General features: G+C 33.0%; 1 protein-coding gene across 2 annotated transcripts; it reads left to right on the forward strand.

The window, feature by feature from the left end:
- The first annotated feature begins 8,736 nt into the window (after positions 1-8,736).
- On the forward strand, positions 8,737-26,474 carry LOC126720661 (probable LRR receptor-like serine/threonine-protein kinase At1g56140). Of its 2 annotated transcripts, none has more exons than XR_007653591.1 (24): positions 8,737-8,953; positions 11,030-11,216; positions 13,511-13,582; positions 13,800-13,871; positions 13,966-14,037; positions 14,429-14,497; positions 15,006-15,077; positions 15,196-15,267; positions 15,471-15,542; positions 15,628-15,699; positions 15,815-15,886; positions 16,361-16,432; positions 16,523-16,588; positions 17,320-17,385; positions 17,502-17,546; positions 18,768-18,832; positions 19,452-19,828; positions 20,440-20,641; positions 20,741-20,908; positions 21,448-21,566; positions 24,177-24,387; positions 24,478-24,709; positions 24,857-24,990; positions 25,887-26,069. XR_007653591.1 is itself a non-coding variant. In XM_050423400.1 (24 exons), exons 1-24 carry the CDS (start codon positions 8,836-8,838, stop codon positions 26,262-26,264), a joined length of 3,102 nt encoding a protein of 1,033 aa, XP_050279357.1. In that variant the 5' UTR covers positions 8,737-8,835; the 3' UTR covers positions 26,265-26,474. The 2 variants fall into 2 exon arrangements, 1 of the variants encoding a protein (XP_050279357.1); XM_050423400.1 differs by having other exon boundaries at positions 24,840-24,990; positions 25,887-26,474.
- The last annotated feature ends 267 nt before the right edge of the window (positions 26,475-26,741 follow it).

A 26,741-nucleotide genomic window follows, 5' to 3' on the forward strand; every position in this document is an offset into this window, starting at 1 on the left:
TCAGGCCACTACAAAGTGAATGTTGATGGAGCCGTATTTTCCAAAAGGAAGCAGGTGGGTATTGGAGTGATAATACGTGACTCGAGAGGAATGGTGATTGCTGCGCTCAGCTGGAAGCTTGCTTTTGCTTTAGGAGCATTAGAGACAGAAGCAAAGGCAATGGAGGTTGGGGTTTAGTTCGCATTAGATGTTGGGGTAAGGGATGTAACACTCGAGGGCGACTCAATATGCATCTGTAATGCACATCAAGGACCGGGCAAGGCGTCATCTTCTGTACAAAACATTGTTGCTAAAATGCTCCATCTCTCAAAAGGATTTAGGGCCTGTTTGGATAAGCTGTTTGAAAATGTGCATTTTTAAAAATAGCATTTTTTAAATGTGCATTTGGAAAACACAATTTTGAAAACCACAATAAAATGTTTGGTAAAACTTGTGTATAGTATTAGTTTAAAATTGCGTTTCGGTGCAAATTACCAAAAAGCACTTAAAGACTTAATTTTGATATTGATGTTATTCTATCATTTTTTAAGTAGCTCATGATAATAATAATAATAATAATAATAATAATAATAATAACAATATTCACTGATCCCCAGATTCCCCACTAGCCTTTCTTTAAAAAAAAAAAGGTAAGCTGGGATTCACCGTGGAGCGATGGCTTTCCTTGAGGAGTATCAGCGGCACATGGCAACTCTCCAACCTATTTAGTCGTGATAGTTCACATGTTTTGTTTTTTGTTTTTCTTTTTTATGAGCCCAGTAGCTATCATTGCCTCTGCATAGGCTTTTTTGCTTCTGACACTCTCCTTATTGAGTACTTTGTACTATTTGTGATTATTTAATATAATTTTATTGCCTTTGGTAAAAAAAAAAAAAAAAAAGTAAATATTATTAAAAGCAAAAACTAAATTAAAATAACCCCCAATTACTTTCCCTTCCCAATGCTAATATCAACCATTCAACCTCAAATAAAGAAAGTGAAAAAGAGAAACTAGAGAGAAGAGAGAGAGAGAGAGAGAAATAGAGATTTCATTCACATGGGCATGACTTCTTCTTGTAAACATGGATAGAGAGCAAGTGGACATGCAAGTTGTTCCTACAAGTAATGCCTTCTTGTTTCCATTTACGATAGTGATACAGCTAAGCTCATTCTTGTTTTGACAACATTCTCCACCGTTGCTGCAAATTCTGCCGAAGGCCTTGAGCAGTGTTATCGCTGGAAAGTTAGGGAGGTGAGTTTATTTGTTGGCTGATGATTTTGTCATTTAGCAAATGCTTGAGGGTGTTTTAGGTATTCAAACCTTAAAAAGTATTATGAATCTGCGTTTTAATCAGTGTTTTTCAAAAAGTTGGTTGATACTTCAATTTTGATATATGGCATTTGAAAGAATGCAGTTTCTAGTAAAATCACAATACCAAACACACACATGTATGCATTTTTGATAAAAACGCGCGTTAAGAGTTTTAGAATAGCCTATTCAAATGGGCTCTTAGAACTGTTGCCTTTACACATACAAAAAGGCTAGGAAATGTGCCGGCCCACTTGTTGGCCCAACATGCAGCTAATGTTGAAAATTACTTTGCATGGCTTGAGGAATGTCCTAGCCACGTAGAGCTTGCATGTAACGATGATGTTTCCCCTTTTTTCAATGAATGAATAAAAGTCAAGTCTTCTCATAAGAAAAAAAAAAAAGATTTATAACTGACACTTAATTTTGAGGCTAAGTTACTCTATATTACTATATATTGCTTATAACAACTAACAAGTGAGAGTGAGGTCCTCATGAGACACAAGACTGTTATTTGACTGGTTCTTATATGATTTTACTATTCCTTAGATATGTGTTCCAATCTTCAAAGTCGAAAATTCAAAGCTGCCCCTCTGCGATGTCATTGTGCTGGGGGCCCCATGAAATTGACCCGTACTAACTAAATATGACTAAGCATCCGATTCCTTGCCCAAAAATATCTTTGGAAATTACAACAGGTTTAATGGTCATGATGAGTCATTGACTTGAACAAAAAATACAAAAAGGGCCACGAGGTATGACTAGAGCGCCTAGAGCTGAATTAACCCGAAAATGAAATGTGAAGTCCGAACACGTACTTACTAATTACTGCCAAGTTGCTTTTCTAAACTAAATAAATAAATAAAAACCTACCAATAGGAAGGTGTTTTGGGAATAAAAATCTTCGGTACCACCTTTGTGTTTCATTTCATGTTTCACCGATTATAATTTGATTTGTATGTTTTTTTTTTTTTTTTGAGAAAGAGAGTTTTAACTTATGATGTCTACTCTGATGATAACTCTTTATTATTAAACCGAGATACCAATCGGTTTTTGGTATAGGTATTAAACTAAGACACCAATCAGTTTTTAGTATACGCTAGAATTGAACACCAGATCTCTTATTCAACCATCAAAGACTTTACCAGTTGAGTTATCTGGAACCCACATAATTTGGCATGTATTAATTTGACTTTTCTTATAAATAAAAAAACCAAATTTTAAAGTGTAAAAAAAAAAAAAAATTCAATTTAATGTCAAGTTGTGATTGATGGAGCACGAAGTAAAACACAAAAAGTAGTATAAAGGATTTGTATATGTTTTTAAAAATATAAATAAGTTTCTACCATTTTTGTGTTCTATTTTTTGTTCTACCAATTTGTTATGTGTTTGTTTGTTTTTTTATTTTTTATTTTATTTTATTTTTTTTTAACTTTAGATATTTTATAAGGAGAGTAAAATAATTACATGTTAAGTTGTGAAGGGAATGATTAATGTATTGATGAGAAAAAAGTAGGTTGATTTAAGTCAAGGAACAGGGAAAAAAAGAAGAAGCTAATTTAAGAAGTGATAGAGATTATGATTTTCGATATAATAAAATGAGAAACAGAATAAATGTATTCAACTTTAATTAGTCATTTAAGGATTTATAACTGAGTTTGTTTGGTTGGGAGGATGGAAAAGTAGGAGGATAGAAAATGGAGAGAGGATGGAAAAGTGAGAGGATAGAAAAGATTCTAGTTTCTACCATTTGTATTTGGTTGGGAGGGTGGAAAAGTGGAGAGATGGAAAACTTTTTTATTTGGTTAAAAATAATGTTTGTATAAATTTACTATCATGTCCCTATTAAATAAAACAAAAACAACACATTATACTTTGAAAAAAAAATTGTATAGATAGACACTTCATTAAAGTTAAAAAAGAAAAAGGCATAAGAAATTAACATAAAACTATTTTCTAAAAAAAAAAAGAACAAAAACAATTACCAACCAAAATTAATGAGAAAATAAAAATATGAGCACAAAAAAGAAGAAGAAGAAGAAGAAAGCTAACACGTCCAGACAAAATCGAAGGAAAAAAAAAAAAAAAAAAAAAAAAAAAAAAAAAAAAAACAAGCTATACGTTAGTACAAAGAAAAAAATCAAAGAAAAAAAAAAAAAAAAAGCCAATACGTTGGAGGCGAAGTCCAACGTGAGAGGTATTTTTAGAAACTCATTTCATGAGCTTCCCCTCCCAATTTTCTCCCTATGTTAGGAAGAAAACTTTTTGGTAGGCCTAGGGATAAAACACTATTTATTTTCTTTCTCCCCCACCCAACCAAATACATTCCAAAAAAGTTTTCCTTTCTATTTTCTCTTCAAAGTTTTCTATTCACCCTATTTCACCTCTATACAAACACCCCCTTAAATTTTGAGGCTAAGTTACTGTATATATTGCTTATAGCAAGTGAGAATGAGGTCCTCATAAGACACAAGACTGTTATTTGACCGATTCTTATATGATTTTACTATGCCTTAGATATGTGTTCCAATCTTCAAAGTTGAAAATTCATAGCCGCTTTGTTGAGTCCCAAATAATATTGTCAAAAAACTATCAATTCAAAATAGCAATCACACACAAGAACACAAATATTTACATGGAAAACCATTTCTCTTTAAAGGGAAAAACTACGGGACAAACTCCAAATAATTTCACTATCATCAAATCAATTACAATAATTCTTGTGTATGTCTCACGGCTTAAGAAAAAAATCTCTTATTTTTCTTTGCTCTCATACACACTAACTATCTTTCTTAAAGGCGACAATCCTTTTTCTCTATTCTTTAATATGCAGCTCCCACAAATTTAGCACAAACCATATTTATATATAACCTAGCCTCACACCACAATCCCAATACTAGTCAAATTAGGAGTCTTTCAACCAATAGCCACGGACTCTTATTTCAAATAGGATTAGTTCTTTTGCTTTCCTAGGAGTTCACTGACTCCTAATTCTACTTGAAATAGAATTCTTGATACAAGCCCATTGAATGGGCTATCACGTGGGCTGGACCCATAACAATCTCCCCCTCCAACCCATTAAGGAAGGAGATCTTCATTCTAGCTCTTCTGTTCAGATCCATGTCGGTAAAGCCAACTTCAAGCTTGGCCTTCTTCATTATCTTCATCAACACTGAGAACACTTCATCAACGTCAATCCCTTTCATTCTCAAATAATTAATCTCATCTTGGATATCCTTAATCCAATCTCTTGGCTCCCCCTCATCAGAAGCCCAATTATTCTTGAAGCTAACAGTTCGATGTTCTCCAGGAATCCTCTTCTCATGAGTTTCAACAATCTCTGGTGGAGAATATTTCTCCCCTTTCTCAAGACCTCTAGTATCTTTCACTTCATCATCATCCCATGTAGCCTTAGTATCTTCATATTCTTCATCACCTACCACTTCTTCTTCTGAAGCACTATTAGGCAATGAAAATTTCACCCTCTTGGTTTCAACACCATTAATCCCAACACTCATCTTTGGAGTCTTCTCAAAATTTGTAATCTCATTGAACTTCTTCTTACAGGTCTTCACATGAGTCTTGTACAAATTGCAACATGCATGTCCTCTTGCTACAACCAATGGCTCCTTAGTAAGTTTCCATCTTCTATTACCAAGGTAGTTACAATAACCCGCTCGATCCATAGCCAACGTAGAAAACACATTCATCCTTAAATCTGGAACATGTCGCACTTCCTTTAACATCATAGCACTACCAACATTGGTTTCAATGCACACATCACCAATTCCCACAATTTTTTAGTAACTAGAATTATCCATCTTCATTGTACCAAAGTTTCCTGCTTTGTACGTGACAAACAACCCCTTCGTAGGAATAATATGGTAGGAGACTATAGAATCAACAACCCACTCAATATCATTATTAGCAATATGCTCATATTTTTGCTTTTCAATAGAAAGCACCACAACTTCCTCAGCAATCACAGCAACTATAGTATTTTTCTCACTATCATTCTTTTCATATTTTCCTTTATTTTGTTCCTTATTCCAATGCCAACAATCTTTTTTTAAGTGACCATTTTTCCCATAATGGAAGCATTCTCTAGTTTCCTTAAACTGAGATCTATCTCTTGATTGTGACCTACCATTGAATTTCGATCATTAGGTCCTCTGCTTCTACCTCTACTCTTGTTCTTCGTGACAAAAGCTTGATCTTGTGTATTGTCTATATTCACACCTCTCCTTTGAACCTCTTCACTTAAAATCTGTTAAGTTTTAGATCCCTGTAAACTAGATTTTTTAATCTAATTAATTAACCAAGTAAATATTTAGATTTATTATTCAGATCTAGGTTAAAACAAAACAATCATATCATGCAAAACAGTAGAAAAGTAAATAACACAACGATATAATGACTCAGGAAAACCAAATCTGTAAAAAACCTGGGGAAGATTTAACATAGTTATCCTCAAGGTAAAAAGCAAATCCACTATAGAGAATTGAAGTTTACAATAAGACTTAGACCATTAACATCCTATTGCTGCCACATGTAGAACTTATTGACACGATCATGTGCAAGCTCCAAATCCACGGACTCCTTTATTAGGCCTTTGCAACACAAGCATCCACACTTGTGATAAAAAAAAAAAACACAAACTCTCCTATTTGTAACTCCAAGACCACCCTTGAAGGTTTAGATCATTAGCACCTTTGATGACTAGAGAAGCCAACAACTTCTACAACACCGGATCTTGAGATTCTTTAAGGAATAACACCAGTAGAAGACTTTAGAGAGCTTTTGAGTACAAAACCCTAGATCTACAAAAGAGGTACACTCTTCTCTCTCTGAAAAGCCTTATAAAAAACATGATTAGTGTTTCCTTTATATACTAGAAAAAGTTGATCTGAAACCTTAATCCTTTTTGGGCTTGAACTGCTGTTGGGCCAAGCTTAAAATTTTGCGAACCCGTATTTCGATTGGTCGAGCCTATTTTTTGATCGATCAAACTAGGCAAATTTTGAATCCTCTTTTCTATAGCTTGCTTGTTCTTGAATCTTGACTTGAATCACCTTAAGCATTGTCTAATAATACCTATAAACTCTAAGATCTATAACTAGACAAGTTTGTGTTCACAATTTGCCAATCGTTCTAAACTTTTAGAACCTAAAAAAATGAAATCTTTAATATCATCATATTTGAGTTTGTTTTTCCTTTGCAGAATTACTCACAGCCATTCTCATGGCTTCCCAACTGTGAGTAATTCCAATTTTAGCAAACTGACTGACTTTTGGCAGTTTCAAACTGATTTCTGTAATGCATTTAGTGGGGCTTCCAGTATTGCATTAGTATGTCTTGATAGTCAACCTATTACATTAAAATAATATATATATATATATATATATTCCAAAATTGAAGAGAGAGAAAGAGAGAGCCTTTTGTGTGTGGAAAAATAGAAAATTATGCATGGAATAAGAGAAGGAATGACAATTTTATAGTATGAGGGTAAGAATAAGAAGAGTAAAAAATAAAGGAAGATAAAATGATAGAATAATAGTGACATTGAGAGTAGTGAGGATATAAAAAGCTAAAATGGAATGAGAAAGATTGAAAAAAGTTAAGGTAGAAAGTAGTGGAGATATGGAAAGTTAAAATGGAATTAAAAATTTAATAATAAATAAGAATAGTTAAAATAAGATAAATATGGAAAGTTAAAATAGAATTGAAAAATTAATAATAAATAAGAATAGTTAAAATAAGATAAATATGATATTTTGATTGTAATATAATAGAGTTTTAATTCACTTTAAATGTTAAAAAATTATATAAAAAATTGGAAAAAAATTAATAATGACATGATTGTTGACATGGCTCAATGTAAACTTAGCAACATTAAATGCTACGCTTCAAATTTTAGTAATATATACAAAATAGATTTAAGGATTTATAACCGACACTTAAATTTTGAGGCTAAGTTACTGTATATATTGCTTATAGCAAGTGAGAATGAGGTCCTGAGACATAAGACTGTTATTTGACTGGTTTTTTTTTTTTTTTTTGCTGAATAATTATCTGTTATTTGACTGGTTCTTATATGATTTTACTATGCCTTAGATATGTGTTCCAATCTTCAAAGTCGAAAATTCAAAGCTGCCCCTCTGCGATGTCAATGTGCTCGGGGCCTCATGAAATTGACCCGCATTAACTAATATGACTAAGCATCCGATTCCTTGCCCAAAATTATCTTTGTAGCAGGTTTAACGGTCATGATGAGTCATTGACTTGAACCAAAAAATAAAAAAAGGGCCACGAGTTACGACAATAGGATCTAGAGCTGAACTAACCCGAAAATGAAATGTGAAGTGGGAACATGTACTTACTAATACTACTTAGTGCCAAGTTGCTTTTTCTTTTGGTTGTAAAAACGTATACAATACTCCAAGAAATATTTAGGACATGGGGGACCAGCCATACGTCAGTATTGGCCCTTAGTAGAAAAACTTTTAAAAAAGCAGCCTGACATTATATTAGTCTACACATCGGGCCGGCAGCAGGTACGTTAGCTTATGCTACTCGTTGGGTATCTACAAGTTGCTTTTCTAAACTAAATAAATAAAAACCTACCAAATTGTCACCAATAGGGTGGTGTTTTGGGAATAAAAATATTTGGTGCCATATTTGTATTCCATTTCATGTTTACCCCGTTATAAGAGATTCAATTAGCTCAATTGGTGAAGTTTTTGATGGTTATATAAGAGATTTAGGATTCAATTTTCGTCTATACCAAAAACTGATTAGTTTATTGATCTGATGATAAAGAGTTATCATCAAGAGCAGACGCTATAAGTTAAAACTCTCTTAAAAAAAAAAATTATAACATTTTTTTTTAAGAGGGAAAAAAATTATAACTTGGCATGTATTAATTCGACTTTTCTTATAAAAAACCAAAGTTTAAAGTGTTAAAAAAAAAAAAATCAATTTCATACCAAGTTGTGATTGGTGGAGCATGAAATGAAATACAAAAAGTAGTATAAAGAATTTTTATTCATTTTTTAAAATATAAATAAGTTTCTACCATTTTTATGTTCTATTTTATATTTTTCTAATTACAATTTGTTATGGTTTTTTTTTTTAATATTCTAAACTTTAGATATTTTATAAGGAGAGTAAAATAATTACATAATAAGTTATGATTGTTAGAATAAAGTAGAACAAAAAAATGTTATAGATAATTAGCTATTTTATAAGGAAAGTAAAATAAATATAACTCTTGTGTTCAAGAAACATTATGTTCACAACATTTTTACAAAATACTTTCATAATAGAACCTAAGAGGTTGGTTGTGGATGGAAAATAAAATAAAGACGCGTGAATGGAACATGATGTAATAGGCTAACAGCAGCGCCAAACTGAATTATTAACAGCGGTTACCTATTGGTATTTTATAAAATATCTGAAGTTTAGAATAAAAAAACATGGGAATTTGGTCTGGTGGCTTTGCATATCTATGAGAAGCATCTCTGTTACATTGCTCTTCTATTGAAGTCATGGTAGGATCATCACCTCTTCTAGTTTTAGCTTTTTGTGTTGCTTGCATCTTTGGCCAACTTTTTGAGTTAGCTCAAGCTCAAAATCAAACCCAAGCTGCTACAGATCCTGCTGAAGGTGTGCCTCTCTCTCTCTCTCTCACTCTCACACACACACACACACAGTTTATTACATATATTAATGTTCTTGGCTGATCAGATCTTTTTTTGTCTTCTGCATATGTTACATATGAAGAGCAATACGAAACTTCTTTTTTTTTTTTTTTTTTTTTTTTTTGTATTTTTTGGGTTATAATCCAATCAATAAACAATGAATGCCAAAAACTGTGTTTGTTTATAATTGTTGAGTACAAAACTTGAAGTAATATATAAAAGGCTAGCTTTTAGAATTTGATCGTTCTATAGCTTGCAAATCTAGCTATGGATGAAATTAATAAGAGCCCCAAACCAACGAATCATGCTGGTAAGTGCAAGGTAGATATTGTACTTTTGATATTATCATCATTTCAATGGCTAGCTTAGCTTTACAATTGTGCTGGCAACAATTGTGGGGTCAGCCGTTACATTATTGGGATGGTGGTAAATACTAAGTAGTATTAGTGAGGCTTGGGTACATCATAAATTAATAATTACATATTTAACTAAATAATCAGACAGCTATGAGCAATGCTCGCTCTCTCTGTGTGTGTATATATATATATATATATAAATTTCAAAGACTACCACCACCCTAGTAATTTAAAAAGAAAAAAAAAAGTTATGAAAGATTTTTTTCTTGGGTCACTATATAGATTGATTGAATAAAAAAAAAATAAAAAAAAAATTCAATCAATCTATATAGTGACCAAAAAAAAAAAGAGAGAAGAAGAAATCTATGTTTTCATTCACTGATTGATTTTTTTTTTACATGCTTTGAAAGTGGGTTAATTCTTAAAATAAATAAAAAATATTGGTAGATCTATTTATTATTTTATTTGAGGAAAATATTGGTAGATTTAATAGTTTTGGACAATTCGGATATTTTTTAATTAAGTGAGATTTATTTTACGGTTCAATCTATGATGGGTATCAATGATTAGAAAGTTCTTAAAGTCCTTTTCTACAAACACAACATTTATTTATTTTTATTTATTTATTCTGTTTGGGATGGGCTCGAAATAAACATAAGTTATTTATTTTTTTAATATGGTAAATTGCAAATTACACCTTGAAATTTGAAGTTGATTAAATTTTATACTATAAAGTTTCAGAAACTTAATTTTACATCTTGAAGTTTGGTTCTGTTAGCAATTAATCTCCTACCATTAGTTTCTACTATTAAGTGACACAACATCATGCTAATGTATTTTATTTTTACCAAATTAACCCTAAAACGATGTCGTTTCAGTGATAACTAAATGCATAGCCGGCACAAACAAAATTACGTTGTTCCAGGCGTAAACTTAAAACACATAGCTATAGCTTAAACGGCAGGCCCAACTCTAAAATTAAAAATATAAACCACAAAGATGGCAGACGCCGCAGACCTCACACCTCCCTAACTCAAACCCCGCAAGCCCAGGCCTCCCTAGTCCCTAACCCAAACCCCACGAACCCAAGCGGCAGCGGCAAAGGCTAACCAACAAAGGTGGACGTCATTTTTGTTTATGGCCTAGTGATTCGTGAATGCAGATCTAGCACACCACATCAACAAAAACCCCAAAAAACTAAGATTACAAATAAAAGCCAAATTCGAAAACAGAGAGAAAGAGGAACAGCTCACTATCGGCACAGCTGCTGCCTAGAGCCTTCACCGCCGCCGCCTGGGTTCGTGGGGTTTGGGTTAGGGAGGTATGAGGTCTGCCATCTTCCTGGTTTATGTTTTTAATTTTAGAGTTTGGCCTGTCGTTTAGGCTACAGGTTTGTGTTTTAAGTTTTAGACCTGAAGTGACATAGTTTTAATTGTGCTAGCTACTCACTTGGTCATCGCTAAAACGACGTAGTTTTAGGGCTGATTTGGGCTGATTTGGCAAAGCATAAACTAACAGTGGGGTGAAACCGGTGTAATTAATTTGCAATTTACCATTTTTAGTATAATAATTTTATAAATTTCGCTCATTTTTTCTAAATAAAATTATACTTTTAAAGGGTGGCAATTTTGGAGGGTGTATATCAGATTGATCACAATGATGCTTAATTGTGAATATGATTGCAGTGACAGCACTGAATACAATATTTCAGAAATGGGGTATCCCTGCAAATTCAGATCAATGGAATATAAGTGGGGAACCATGCAGTGGAGCAGCCATCGACTCTACCAGCTTCGATGACCCAAAATACAACCCCTTCATCAAATGTGACTGTTCTGCCAATAGTAACTCTACTTGCCACATTACCCAATTGTACGTTTCTTTCTTTTATATATATATATATATATATATATCCTCATGTTTTGTTTCCCGTGCCATTTTAGCTTAGAATTACAATTTCAACACATTCAATAAAAAAAATAGTTTAATGTAAATTGCATTTTTTTTTTATATTATAATTTTTTTATTGAACTAAAACGAAAAGCAAGGGGATCACCTCTATTATATCTGACTGGTTGTTGAAAAGGTTTAAGTTTATATTCGATATTGGTTAAAAAATTAGTATCAGAACTGTTGGATATATTATAGTAACTTGTTGATGAAGAGAGTATTATATTTTAACTGGTTGCCTAGTAGCAAAACTTATTTTTATATGTTATCATATACTAAAATTTTATGTGCCTTTATAGAGTGGCAGAGGAAACTAGCAATAACCTTTTAAAAAAAATAATAATTTGACAGGTGAGGTCAGTTGCCAATGTGCATTACAAAAATCCCTGATCATATCCTTGTTTTATAATGATTGTCCTTAACATTTTGTTATTGGACCAGGCATTTATTTATTTATTTAAGGAGGCTGTTTAGAGCACCTCAAGCTCTGGATTATTCTCCCGAGTGTGTGTATTACCTCCATCTGACATACACCAACTAATTATCGAGAATTTTGTTAGTTTGTTGGGTATAGAGGTGGATATTTCTAAAGTGAACCTAACTTAGACCCCTTGCGGCATACAATTTACTTGTAAATTGTTAATTATGTAACATTTTACCTTCTTGAGGATTTTGAGTTTAAAACAAAACTCCCTATGGTATTTCTTTATGTGAATATATAGTTAATATTGACAGGTGTCATCACATGAGCAATGCATCTTTTATTTTAATGGATGTCTATGGTTTTCACATAAAATGATACACATGGAGTTCAGTACTGTAACATTAAAACTCAGGGGGAGGGGGGGGGGGGGTTGTGTGTGTGGGAGGAGTGGTGTTTTTGTGTTTCCCTCTGAATATACATATGTGTGTGTGTGTGTGCGCATGTGTGTGAGAGAGCAGTCAAACAAACGAGAATTTTTTTGCTACCCAAGTCAAGCCTTTTTCTAATTAGAAGATCTAATCTGCCATGGGTGTGCCCTCATGGTGCTTCCCATGTTCTGTTCCTTTATTTTAAAGGTTTTTGAGCATGTAATGTCATACAAACATCATACCATCAAATTTGAGCATAAAAGATAAAATATTTTGCTGCTTAAAATTTTGATGAAATATATCTTCATGCACCAATTTAAGTTGGTGGCATCTGCTGGTCAACAATACCTATGATGGATGTGTGCGCTTTGAAATTATTGAGTTTTGCATGAAATTGGCCATAGAATCCTAAGGACTAAGGCGAGGTCATGGAGACATCATAAGGAGGCCTTGTCATAATATCCTCTTAAAAGAAAATCTCATGTATGAATCATCTATATGATGACCAAAAATGAAAAGATAAAATGTGTCAACTTTATAAATTCACATGGTAATATGAAATGGGAACTTTACTTGAACTCAATGTTCCAGTGCTGAAATGGGGAAAGGAATTGATTAAAAAAAAAAAAATTGAAGAGATAAGTTCTTTGTGTGTGCATGCAACACAAGTGTGTGTTTTATAACTTAAAAGTTCCTCATGTGGTTTCTTGGATTTATATATTGATGGTTAATTTTATCTTCTCCTATGCTCATTTTCTCCTTGTACCACATTTCACTAGTACAAGTGTGGTTTTGTACAATGAACCATGAATTTTATGCCATTGGAGTATACAAGCACAATTTGATATGCATTTAGCACAAACAAAAGAATAAAATCTAAATCCTTGCAAAGGATTATTAGATGGGGCCTCAATATGTATTATTTTTGCAAAGTGCAAGTAAAGGGGATTTGAGTTTGATCCTCAAATCTAAACTCATAAGAAGGGAGCAGAATGCCACTAGGGTATATGGCCATTAATTGGAAACTCGCCATTATATGTAAACATTGTGCTTGCAGAGAGCATTTATGATATTAATTACTAATATTCTTGAGCAATCATTCAATCTGCCACCTTTACTAAGCTTACGGTTTTTGTGATCCATGAATTAAATTCATGTACAAGCTGAAGCACAATTATTTCATATGATACTCCCCCCTTTTTTCAATTTGTTTTTTTTTTTTTTTTTTTTTTTTTTTTTTTTTTTTAAATCCTTGAAAGTGTTGCAAAATTTGGTAGGTTAAAGAAACTACTCTTCAAAATATCTTGGGCATCTTCAGTATATAAATCTTTTTTCTGTGGTTGATTTCTTTTTCCCTTTTACAGGAAGGCTTATGCCTTGGATGTTGTTGGCGTTATTCCAGATGAACTATGGACTTTGACTTTCCTCTTCAATCTGTACGATATCTTCTTGATATGTTTGTTTACTTGTGTTTTGCATGAATATAGTTTACCTTCTTTTTCATGTAAGCTAGGATTGAACTTATACCTTGAAAGTGTACTGCGTCATGTAAACCAATTGAATTTTGTAGTAGATGTGGTGTACTAGTTTTCTAGGATGGTTCATTTTCATTATATTCTGTTAAATGTGCTATGTTTCCAATATTTCTTACAGGAATTTGGGCCAAAATTACTTGACTGGTAACTTGTCTGCATCCATCGGCAAACTATATCGCATGCAATACCTGTAAGCCTGTCTCAGTTTTGGTTTGAAACTCAAAGGATATTGTACGTCTAATGTCAGCTAACCTTTCTCTTTCCTTTGATGTTTAATAAATTAGGAGTCTTGGCATCAATGCATTATCAGGGACACTTCCAAAGGAACTTGGAAATCTTACAAATTTACTATCATTGTAAGTTACCCTCATTCAAAATTTGTAAGCCATCTATGTGGCATCTTGGTGATGTTGTTTCAACCATTCTTTTATTGTAATTTATTTGAAGAAGGGTTTTGTGATAAGGTCTATCTCAAATGGCATTTCTTCCTCCCTTAATAATAGGATGCATGTGTGACTTCCCATTAAAAATAATGAAGAAGGGTTTCACAAAAATATGAATTTAGAAGTCACCCTGATGCAATTGTACACCTATTTTGATGCTTTCTGCATTTTACATTTTTTTTTTTTTTTTGGGGCTGGAAATCTATATCTCACATACTTGATCTTGATGATCTGCACCCTAAGAGAATCAAGTCCTTGTTTATAAATTATAATTCATATATTGTTCTACTTGTTAATTTTGTAGGTCTTTTTCTACAAACAACTTCACTGGTTCTCTTCCAGATCTTGGGACATTAGTGAAATTAGAACAGCTGTAAGTTCTAGTACCATAAAGCCTTCCATTTTTAGTGTAAGTTATGAAAATCTATTTGATTGTATTTTATAGCTAGGTGAGGTAGACTAGAAATGGTTCTAGCAAAGCTTCTAGTAATATCCTGTCGGTCGCTCGAGATTATAAGAACTTTGTGCCAATAAATCTCATATGCCGTATTGCAAGGTTTTGCAAATGCAACATTATCTGTTTTATCCTAGGACAGAAAACAATGTAATCATAATTTTTAGAAATACATTTTACATGATAAAGTCAAATACTTTTAACAGCCAGAAATGATATGGTGAAAATGATATATTTTAAAGATACTTATCATGAGAAATTGTGAAAATTGTTCTAAACAAGTTAGCAGCTTGAACAAGAATCTAACAATGGCTTGAGACCTTTCCTTTGGTTGTTAAGTTCATTAACTGTTACTACTAAATTTTTATTTGAGTTGAGGATAGGATTTCAATATAATTTTATTCATGTAAATTTTTTGCCTTGACAGCTACTTTGATAGTTCTGGAGTTAGTGGTGCGATTCCTTCGACGTTTGCTAATTTAAAAAGCCTTAAGACAATGTAAGAACTAGCTTACTACTTCTTTTCTCACCTACAAACTTTCTAAAATTTACATAATGATGAATATAAAAACAAAAAATTGTGATTAGATTGTGTGAGGAAATATTTGTGGTATCAGGTGGGCTTCAGACACTGAACTAACGGGCCGGATACCTGACTTCATTGGGAATTGGTCAAAGCTTACTACCTTGTAAGACAATATTGTTAGCCCTATCCTATTTGCTTCTCGCTAAATCATGCTTGATAAGGCTCAATTTTCATTGCAAAGTCAAAGTAACATTATTTATTGTAAGAGTTATTATTGATAAAATTTTAGTGTGTATTTGTGCATTCTACAGAAGAGATGCATTTGTGCACAATTTATGATTAACTACTCCAAAATGATTTTGGTAGGAAGTTTGAAGGAAACTCTTTAGAAGGTCCAATACCCTCAACATTTTCCAATTTGACTTCTCTGACGGAGTTGTGAGTGTCTACATCTCCTAGTTACTTTTACTTGTATTTCGCAAATCTTGTAAAGCTTACAAGCTCATGTTTGATATTATTGTAGGAGAATAAGTGATTTGTCTAATGGGAGCTCTTCACTGGCATTTATACAAAATATGAAATCTCTAAGTATCTTGTAAGAAAACAAGTTTTTATGTTTCAGATTCCTAATTATGAATATCCATGTTTTTTTTTCCTTCTTTGTTGCTCTTCCAGAATATAACATAATAGTTTGGTTGCATCTGTTGCAGAGTGCTGAGGAATAATAACATTTCTGATTCAATTCCATCAAATATAGGAGAATACCAAAAGTTGTCACAGCTGTAAGTAATGCCCATTGGTGGGTGACTTTAGAGTTTTAGATATACGTGGTGCTGTAATTTAAGTTGAATTTGATTGCTGCTCAAAGCAATGGAACTGAGAACATATTTGCTATTTATTAGGTTGGGCAACTCCAACCTGAAGAAAGAAATTTATGTAGGGTTCCTGTATTAAAATTTAAATGGTAAATTTAAGTGATATTTTTATCAGATTTCTCTTCGCTTGCAAAATGAACTCACCTTGTTTGTAACTATGTGATAAGGGGCCACTTCATTGTATTTCAAATTCAACCTATTTCTTTTTCACTTATCTCATCTTTTCTCTATCCTTTTCTTTTTCCTTCTTTCTTGTTAGGATAGTGTATAAAGATTATAATTGTTAATTACCTCTTGTAGATAACTAGTTTTATGTATTACAACCATGTGATAATAGCTTTGTTATTAGTACATTATAATAATATTGTTTAACTTTTTTAGGGATTTGAGCTTCAACAATATAACAGGACAGATTCCAAACGCGCTTTTCAATTTGAGTTCGCTCTCTTACTTGTAATATACCTAATTTTCTTAATTTCATATTATACATTCCAATATTACTTTGTATTATATTGAAGCATGTACTACTACCTTCTTTATCAGGTTTCTTGGAAATAATAAGTTAAATGGCACTGTGCCTCCACAAAAAAGTGGATCTCTTCGCAACATGTAAGTACATAAAGACATCACTTGCATTTTACAACATTATGATACATTTAAAATGGTGGTGTCTAATAATTTGCTTTTTAATTGAAAAAGTCCCTAATTTGTATAAGGATATTTTGAATCTCCGATGCATATGTACAAGGAGTTATATTCAATCTAATGTCAAGTATTTTGGTAGAAAAATGTTGGGTACCGCATCCAAAATCTTGTATGAGCTAAGTGATCATTTATATGTAGTGAGCTATAACAATCTTATGGAGCAAATGCTTTTACATTTGGAGGTTATAGCACACTCAGGTTAATCAAAGATTTGATCTCCATGTAATAATTTAGCAATTACTCGAAAATTATGGAAATGTTCCATTTCTTTTTTTCTTTGGGGGGGGTGGGTGGGGAGGGTATTTTCTGTATATCAATAAGCAAGCAATTACAGAAAAGACTAAATGCTGTATCACCAATGGATTAATTGTAATGTCCTAATCATATAGTCTCATAAAAGAGTAATGTCATGCTAGATACATGGATTTCCATGTGTAGCTAAAAGCATAAACAAGCATGGCATTATTAGCAAACATAGAAAAATAGAGGTCCTAGATTTTGAATAATGTGGTTTCAAAATTTTGTTTCAAAGCATCAACGTGAATTGACTAATGCGTAATTTAGTACTGAACATGGGATTGATTACCAGTTGAATGGATCATGTATCTAACATCCTTATTATGTTATGATTGCAGTGATTTGTCTTACAATAATTTACAGGGAAGCTTTCCTTCTTGGGTCAGCGAACAAAATTTACAACTGTATGTATACTATTGTATTTGAAAATATTTATGTTATATATATGCTTCTAATATTCTACAACTTGCTACTCTTGAATAAAAACTGACATTCAGATCTTATGTTGTATAATATGCAGTAATTTAGTTGCCAACAATTTCACAATAGAAAGTTCAAACAGCAGGTAAATTTCTCGATGCTATATTTTCTTATTTAAAATCTTGAGTTTTACCATAATGAAACAAGTTTCTAATCAAGTTTAAAATGTTATTAGTCTTGTCAATTAAAGTAGTGAAGCTGTTAGAGGCTAATAGCCATGATTTTCAACATGGTAACTTATCCTCTCAAATATTTTGGAACTTTACATGGAGTGTGAATTATCATTAACTCACTACCTCAGAGAATTAAAATGTTTTACTAGAAGTAAATTATAGATAGAAATTACTAATGAAAAATCTATATTATAGATAGAAATTAATTAGCTGGTGTCTAGCAATGTATATTACTTACATGTTTATTAAAAGGAGTGAATTTAGGCATCTGATGCAGGACAAAAGCTTTGATACCAAACTAATTTGAGATTTGTTGGGTTTTGGGATAGGTAGGGATAGTGTTTGTTTTGGAGAAGGCTGGAAAATATTTGGAAGTGAAAAAGAAAATTTTTGGAAGTTGAACAGATAAAGGAAGAAGTAGAAAATATTTTCTTAAGCCGCACATATGGATATTTTGTGCATGAGAAATGGAGTTTCTGGCTCCAATAACTCAAGATTCATCAATTACCAAAATATGCCCAAAAAAAAAAATAAAATAAAATAAAATAATAATAATTAGAATGGGTCAGGCCTGGTTATATCATCTTATTTACATGGTCAAATGACACCTAATCTATATGTTCTGTTGATATAGAACATTGATAAAAATGAAGTGTAATTAGCTTATTTGATACCTAGGAGAGTAATGGGGACTATCAAAGCCCATTTGATTAAATTACCCCTCCCTTCTCTTCCCCACACACCCCCCCCCCCCCCCCCCCCCAAAAAAAAAGTAAAAATAAAAACACCACTTCTACCTAAATACTATATGTTTCTCTTCATGATCAATTTCATATATATATATATATATATATATATTTACTTCTTGTGATTGCAAATAATGCCTTACATTGGGAAAACACAAGTCGTAACTCATTTAAAGAAACCTCTTTCATCATGGGGCAATGATGAGTTAGTATTCTTAGGAGAATGCTTATGAGCATATTGCCAAGAGATCATTTCTCATTACATGAGTGAAAACTTAATCCTAATTATAATATTTGTATCAATTAGATATATCTGCTTTAATAGCTAATGTTTTATGTCGTTGAATTACACATTCCATGCCTAAGTGCATTTCTGTTCTGCTTTAGTGTTTTGCCTTCAGGATTGAGCTGTCTTCAACGGGGTTTTCCTTGCAATCGAGGCACTGGAAGATGTAAGTACAATTTAAAATATCACACCTGATTGTAAGATTGGAAAGCATTCGCAAGTATTGAAGCCAAACTGCAAGAAGATTATACGCTAGTTTTGGTGCTTCTAAGCAGAATACGAAGTGATGAAACTTTAGATGTTTACAAAATATTGATATGGACATGGTACAATAATGCAGTCCAAATTTTTAGTACACATGAATATTGGACTTGTCTTTTTAAAGGCTAAATTGGAAATGCATCAAAGCTACATTCCAGTGTCAATTTAGTATACAGTAATTTTAAATGGCATCGTGATGTACTTTAACGAAAAATTGCAAGGTCTGTGAACCTCTGCCAAGAACCCTATGCTGGCGATCATTAAAAGAGTATTTAAAAAGATCGGGTTTGAATAGGTCAATATTTTGTGCTTAGAACTAAGTCTCACATTCAAATACAGATAATTAAACTATTTTTCAACCTACATTCTTGATTTTTTTATAACAGACTACTGATCAGGATTCTAAATTCAAGCATGTACACTATTGAAATGTGTGGCATACTTATGAATGCACTAATTTAATTACCTTTTTTGAGCTTACACATCAATGAATGTTTTTTTATTTTATATATATTTGTTTTCAGATTCTGAGTTTGCAATTAAGTGCGGAGGTCCTCCAATTACCTCTTCTAATGGGATTGTGTATGAGAGGGATAATGAGACACTTGGTCCAGCTACATATTATGTGGTTGACACAGACAGGTGGGCAGTTAGCAATGTTGGATATTTTAGTGGGACCAATAGTCCTTCGTATACAAGTTCTTCGTCATCTCAATTCACAAATACTTTAGACTCAGAGCTGTTCCAAACAGCTCGACTCTCTGCTTCATCATTACGATACTATGGCCTAGGGCTCGAGAATGGAAACTACACTGTGAGCCTCCAATTTGCAGAAATAGCTTTTGTAAACTCTAACTCATGGAAAAGTCTTGGGAGGCGTATCTTTGATATTTATATCCAGGTCTGCATCATATTATAGAATTGTTTTAGAACTTCTGCATTTTCTTTTAAAATGAAGTTTGCATTGCCTAAAAAGTTTATTCACCCTAGTAAATAAGTGTTAGTTTCTTTGATAACCGTTAATTGTGAAGTTTAATAATTCCGCACCATGATCGTGTCTAGGGATTATGATGGCGATCTAAGTTTATATTTCTTTACAAAAAAAGAGTATAAGATACAAATATATTGACTGTCTTATTCATCAATATAGATTTTTGTTGAATATGATGCATATTTACAATTGAAATTATCTAATCAATTCTAAATTTGCCACTAGCAGTTCTCTATTTTGCCCCTCCACATGTTTTCTTTAACCAACTATTTTGCTCTTAGTTTTCTCTGAATTTTTGTCAATTACAGTACAACCATTACCTCTGTGATTTCTTCACTTTTTTTACAATTTATTTCCGAAACTCAAAATAGTTTTGATATCTAAAATATGTCTATAATCATGATAAGGATTTTGAATGAAACCTTTGATGTTTTCCCTCTCCAATATTCCTATAAAATGACCTCTTTCCTCTTATCCTCATTCCTTTCTGTTTTGCTAATTTTTGAATTTGTTTACTCTAGGGGAATCTTGTTTTAAAGGAATTTGACATACAAAAGGAAGCCGGTGGTGCCTCTTTCGTAGCTGTTCCAAAGGAATATAAGAATGTTCAGGTATCAGAAAACTACCTTGAAATCCATCTCTTTTGGGCTGGAAAAGGGACTTGCTGTGTACCTGCTCAAGGTACTTATGGACCTTCTATTTCAGCCATCAGTGCTACCCCAGGTAAAAAAGTGCAGAAACTGTAGATGCAATTTAGAAAGATTAGGTACTGATTTCCTCACATTTTAGTACCATGTTATTGACTATCTTACTTTGGTATAGAATTTACACCCACTGTTAGTAACATACCTCCAAGCACAAGCAGCAACAAGAATAGGACTGGCCTGATTGTGGGTGTTGTTGTTGGTGTTGGGGTTTTGAGCTTTCTGGCTGTTTTCTTGGTTTTCTATATTCTTCGAAGAAGAAAACCACTTACCAATGATGATGAAGGTAAGCCAAAAATTATGTTGCATATACATGATAGTTGTCAAACTTCATTCAGTTTTCTCAACATATTAGAAAAATGGAACTCTTTCCTTTATGTGATGCTATGGTACTCACTATTAATGACTAGTGAGGTGGCCTCTGCATATTCCATATTAAGTAGTATAAAATGCAGTGTATCATTTCTTGTGTACATAGGCATTTTTACTAAGACCTCATTTTATTCATGTCTTGGAATAATATGCATTCACACACAAACAGACATATATGACCAATAAGTAATAGGGAGAAACATAATTTATGTGGCCAACGAAGCCCCAGGCTATATACAGATTCCCATTTATTATGCTTGCTACCTAATCTCCTGCTTCAGTCCAACAACGTTCTGGACTAAAACACATTGATGATATTGATTCTTAAGAAAAGGATAGTTCCTCATTTAGCTTACAAAAACGTTGCTGAATTTTCTGCTATAACCACTCAAGCAAATTGATTACTAGAAAAGGGATTCAGTGTTACAACCTATGTTTATGTTGAAATTGCAGAGCTCCTCGGAATAGATGCTAAAACATTCACTTTCAGCTATGCTGAACTAAAGACAGCTACAGAAGATTTTATTCCTGATAATAAGCTTGGAGAGGGAGGATTTGGACCAGTTTATAAGGTAATTCCATATTCTAATCAAGAACTTCAGTGGCTGAAACCAAGCCATTGCTGTAAAGTTGACTGTCTGATATACATCTATACATCTATTGATAATTCCAAGCAATAGCTATTAACAAATCACAGAGTGCAACATCACCCCTTTTTCTTTTTGTTTATTTCATTTATATTATCCTTTTATTTTATTTTTATTTTTATTTTTTTGAAATTCCTTGGCCACCCTTATTATGATATCTTGTTCCTGTGATTGGCGAGAAGCTGGCAGTTGCAATTACTAAATTGATCCAAAAATAAATGAAGAGTAGTAATTCTATATCCATATGCAACAAGCTGGAAACCAGCCACAACAGTTAAGGGATATAACAGAGCAAACAACTCCCAACTACAACTAGACAACAATATCTAAACTACACAACCAAGATTGACCACCCAGATAAACAGATCAGGGACAAAATCCCAGCAACTAACAAACCAAAATATGAGATAATGCAAAACTAGACAACCGCACATCCGCTTAGCAAATCAGCAAGAAGAAGAATCTGCAACAGGTGGAAAGTTGTACCACCACATAGATCAAACTTTAGGCTTAAACACAACATCTGAGATACCCCATCTGGCGCAGAATTTTTTGTTGATGCTAGAGCTGGGATATACACCCTTGCTTTCAATTTTATACTTCTCCTGATTCTTTATCCTAAATTTGTTCCTTTGTTCTCACTGTGCTCTGGTGCTTAACAGCATTTCTTTGAGCCCAAACATGGTTTATACCAGCAATGAAGCCTAACCTGCTACAATCTGCCCTAAAGATTTTTCCTTTTCAATTTTGTACTGCCCAGGTGATGAGATTATCCCATTCATCATCAAGGCCTTCTTGACAGCACCATCTTTTAATTATCCTCCAACTTCTTTGAGAAAAAGGGCATTTGAAGAAGATATGTTCTCTATTTTCAGTGCATGCTCTACATAGTACACACAAACTGTCACAACTTACTACCCAACTAACCATGCACTTAATTATCTATCACTCAAAGCCAACCAAGTAGCAAAAGCATGCCTTGGGATGGCTTTGGCAAATAAAACAATTTTCCACCAATTGATAGTTGGCATCCTTGGCCGAATTTGGTCCCAAGCACTTGACATAGAGAAAGTAACAAGATCATCAGACCTTGAATAGCTCCAATTCCAAGCCTTGTTTAGAATCACAGTCACTAGAGAGTTTAGCATTTAATAAGGTGGCAGCATCATACACTATTCTATGCCTAAATTTTTGATAGAGACGGCTATCTGGGTGCCAATTATCATGCCACATGTAAATGTTAGAACTATACCCCACCAGGACTTGATTAATGGCCTAGCCAAATCTCAGAGTTGAAAGTTATTTTAAAGTTCTTAATCAAATGAACCAACCTATTTTCTAATTGTTTTCTGATTCAGGCCATATTCCCAAATTCAAACTTCTCTAAGTTTCCATGCCATAAAATCTGTTACACATTTTCCCCTTTATATGGCCTGGTTACATATTTAAAATTATGGTTCTGTCCCCTTTTTTTAAGGCTACTCTTTACACTGGGTAAACTTATAAAAGAAAGTATTGTACAATGAAATGAGACCCATTTTATGCCACTATATTGCAATTTCAAGAAGTGAATCTGTTCTTAAAAAGCACTTATTTACAGCAAACTACTTATAGAGGGTGATGAATTGATCAAAATAAGGGACAAATTACATTTTAATGATTATGGAAATTTAATATCGTCATGGATGGCTTAATGTTTGAGTAGTTTTTTAAGATTGTTCAAAATGGACTGGTCAAGAAAAAATCATCTCTGGTTGATGTTTATTAGATTTGATAATCACAGGAACCAATATATGAGTAATTACATTTTGTGGAGGGTATTGTAGTTTGAGTAACCACAGTTGGTACAAATAAATAATTTCCAAAATGTTTTAGTATTATGAGACTGACCAAATAATTGAAGTCATTAGCAAACAAGATTGTATATACTAGGAGCATAAAAATAATGGTTTTTTTTTTTTGGTTCCTTCTTTTCTAGACGTTAGTGAGGCTGGTTACCTGATCTATGAAATGGGATCCATAAGATGACATTTCTGGTAGTTTATAGCTTGCCAGATGTATTGCTTGTATCATTGGAAGTAAAAACACTCTGGAAAGCAAGTTTTTTATTTTAAAAATCAAAGTTTTTGACCATACGAAGACAATATAGTGCTTTGTAGAACATTTATATCGGGCAACCTGTCATTCCTGCCTGATACTTTTCCTTGAATGGTTTGAAGCATAAAATTGAAATTGATTAAAATTGACATGCAATTTCATGGTGAAGATGACCACTGACCATTAAGAAACCAAATTGTTTTGAAATTTATTCATATAAATTTTATGTATAAATGGGTATTGTGTGGTTTTGTTTTACATTTTTTGACTTTACTTAGCATCAATCAGATAAAAAGTCTAAATTACATCTATTAAGCCATCCATCCTAATTATCCAAACTCTCATTTTTATATTTACTATAATAGATTAAATTATATGTAGAGTAATATTTTTTAAACATATTCTTTAATATTTTGTTTGGTACTTTGTATAAAATAGGGAACACTTAATGATGGGAGAGTAATTGCTGTGAAGCAACTGTCTGTCACATCACACCAAGGAAAGAACCAATTCCTGACTGAGATTGCTACTATATCTGCTGTGCAACACCGTAACCTTGTGAAGCTGTATGGATGTTGCATTGAGGGAGATAAACGACTCCTTGTGTATGAGTATCTAGAAAATAAAAGTCTTGATCAAGCATTATTTGGTATGTGAACACATCTTTGCTGTTGCTAACTGAGCATGTAAGTATTTATTTATACTATGTAGATTTAATTTATATGCTTGCATGAGACAGGAAAAAGAACCTTGAATCTCGATTGGTCAACACGTTTCGATATATGCTTGGGTGTAGCAAGAGGTTTAGCTTATCTTCATGAGGAGTCACGGCTTCGGATTGTACACAGAGATGTGAAGGCTAGTAATATCCTGCTTGACTCTGATCTCATCCCCAAAATATCAGACTTTGGCTTGGCCAAGCTTTATGATGATAAAAAGACCCACATAAGCACGCGCGTTGCAGGGACTATGTAAGATCCTAGAGGCTTAGCTTGTCACCTTGTCTTTTTGAATTACATAATCTTTTATTTTGTGCATGTAAGATCCTAGAGGCTTAGTAAGATTAGTACTAATTTGTGCATGTGATTTTTACTGGTGCAGTGGGTATCTTGCACCAGAGTACGCCATGCGTGGGCACCTTACAGAGAAGGCTGATGTTTTTGCCTTTGGTGTTGTGGCTCTAGAGCTTGTTAGTGGGAGGCCAAATTCTGACTCAAGCTTGGAAGAAGAAAAGATATATCTTCTTGAATGGGTATGAACAATATTTTAGTGCACCATGACAATCATCTTTCTTTAATTGGATGGATTTTTTTCCTTCCAAAAGTTTCAGTAGTATATATTTTTGTTTAGATATGTGTTTTGGGTTCATGACAGTCATGATCCATCCACAACTATATATATTTTTTGCTTCTGCCAAAAGTTGAAGTACCAGCAAAGCTTGGATCATAATTTATCAATAAATAAATAAAGAGGAAAGTCAGGACATCTAAAGGAAGTGAAGTAATTTTATTTGCTTATTTAGAGTATTTGCAAAATGAGTCCAATTTGCAGTATAATAGGAAATCAAATGAGTCTCCATGCTCAAATCTACGCTAGTAAGAGCCTACTTTTTGTATGACCAAATACCATGTAATGGTCTCTCTCCAAGTTATTTTATGAAATTCAAGATAACACATAGGTTTTGTTTTTTACATTATTTATTCATAATTTTGTGATGTTCCTGATTTTGAATTTTACACACTTAGATATTGAAATATATGTCAAGCTTGACCTGTCAGTGTCACTCATCCATATGTCACCAAACATTTAAAATGTGTTAATGGAGTGGCAATTAGATTCACAAGATGAGCTTGTGGTTGACTTTAGAGATAACAACTAGATTCTATTTAGATCCCCAGTAAAACTTGGTTGTCTTATTCATTCAGACAAGTTGAATACTCACTACCAATACATTTATACTATGTTATGAACACTTAGACTGTTAAACTCATTGAAACAATTGGAATATTGGATTACTTACTTCCACCACTTTTGTATTATATTCTGAACTTGAATAAAGTTGTCTCATTGAAACAAATGGATCACTCACTGCCACCACTTGTACACAACATTTTGAAGCTACTCTGATAGCATATATATCTTTCTTAGGCTTGGCAGTTGCATGAAAACAACCGTGAAGTTGATCTTGCAGACTCTAAATTATCAGAATTCAATGAGGAAGAAGTAAAACGACTGATTGGAGTATCTCTTTTGTGCACTCAAGCATCCCCAACACTGCGGCCATCAATGTCACGTGTGGTGGCAATGCTCTCAGGAGATATTGAAGTGAGCACTGTAACTTCAAGGCCAGGATATTTGACAGATTGGAAATATGATGATATAACCAGCGTAACCAGTGAGGATGCAATTGATACTACCTATTTCAAATCATCATCAGCTAGTACAAGCATGGTGGGTGATGTAGGGAATTCACCAGCAAATGCTTCTAAACCTATGCCTGGTGATACTATCGAACAGGGTCGATGAGAATTCGTCATTATTTTTCTTCAAATTTATTATTGTGTGTAGTTAAAAAACGTTTTGTGTATTCTTCCTTTTATGAGTTTGACAATGTAATTCCTTACATTTTTCGGTAGACGCATAGTTTAGTTTGTTTCATGTTGTGACAGAAACACTATCGAATGTAAGGTACTATTCAAGAAGTTTTACAAATGTTTCACGTGGAGATTTACCTTATTTATTTTTTTATTTAAAATTTCACTAGTTGAAGTTCATAATTGAAAACTAATTAACACTTTCACTTATCTACTCATGGTTCACCATAGTGAAATACTGGGTGAGTATGACCAAGTAAGACATCTAACCCTGATATCTAAGCTTCGTTGGCTAGTGACACATGGCTGAGTAAGTTAAATGGTCACACCGAGTCCATTCAATTGAGACATATATAAGGAAAGAAAGAGCTTTAATCCCCAAAGAATCTCATCTATATTCAAGTTACCC

The sequence above is a fragment of the Quercus robur genome, chromosome 4 (assembly GCF_932294415.1).
Source record: "Quercus robur chromosome 4, dhQueRobu3.1, whole genome shotgun sequence".
NCBI classification, from domain to species: Eukaryota; Viridiplantae; Streptophyta; class Magnoliopsida; order Fagales; family Fagaceae; genus Quercus; species Quercus robur.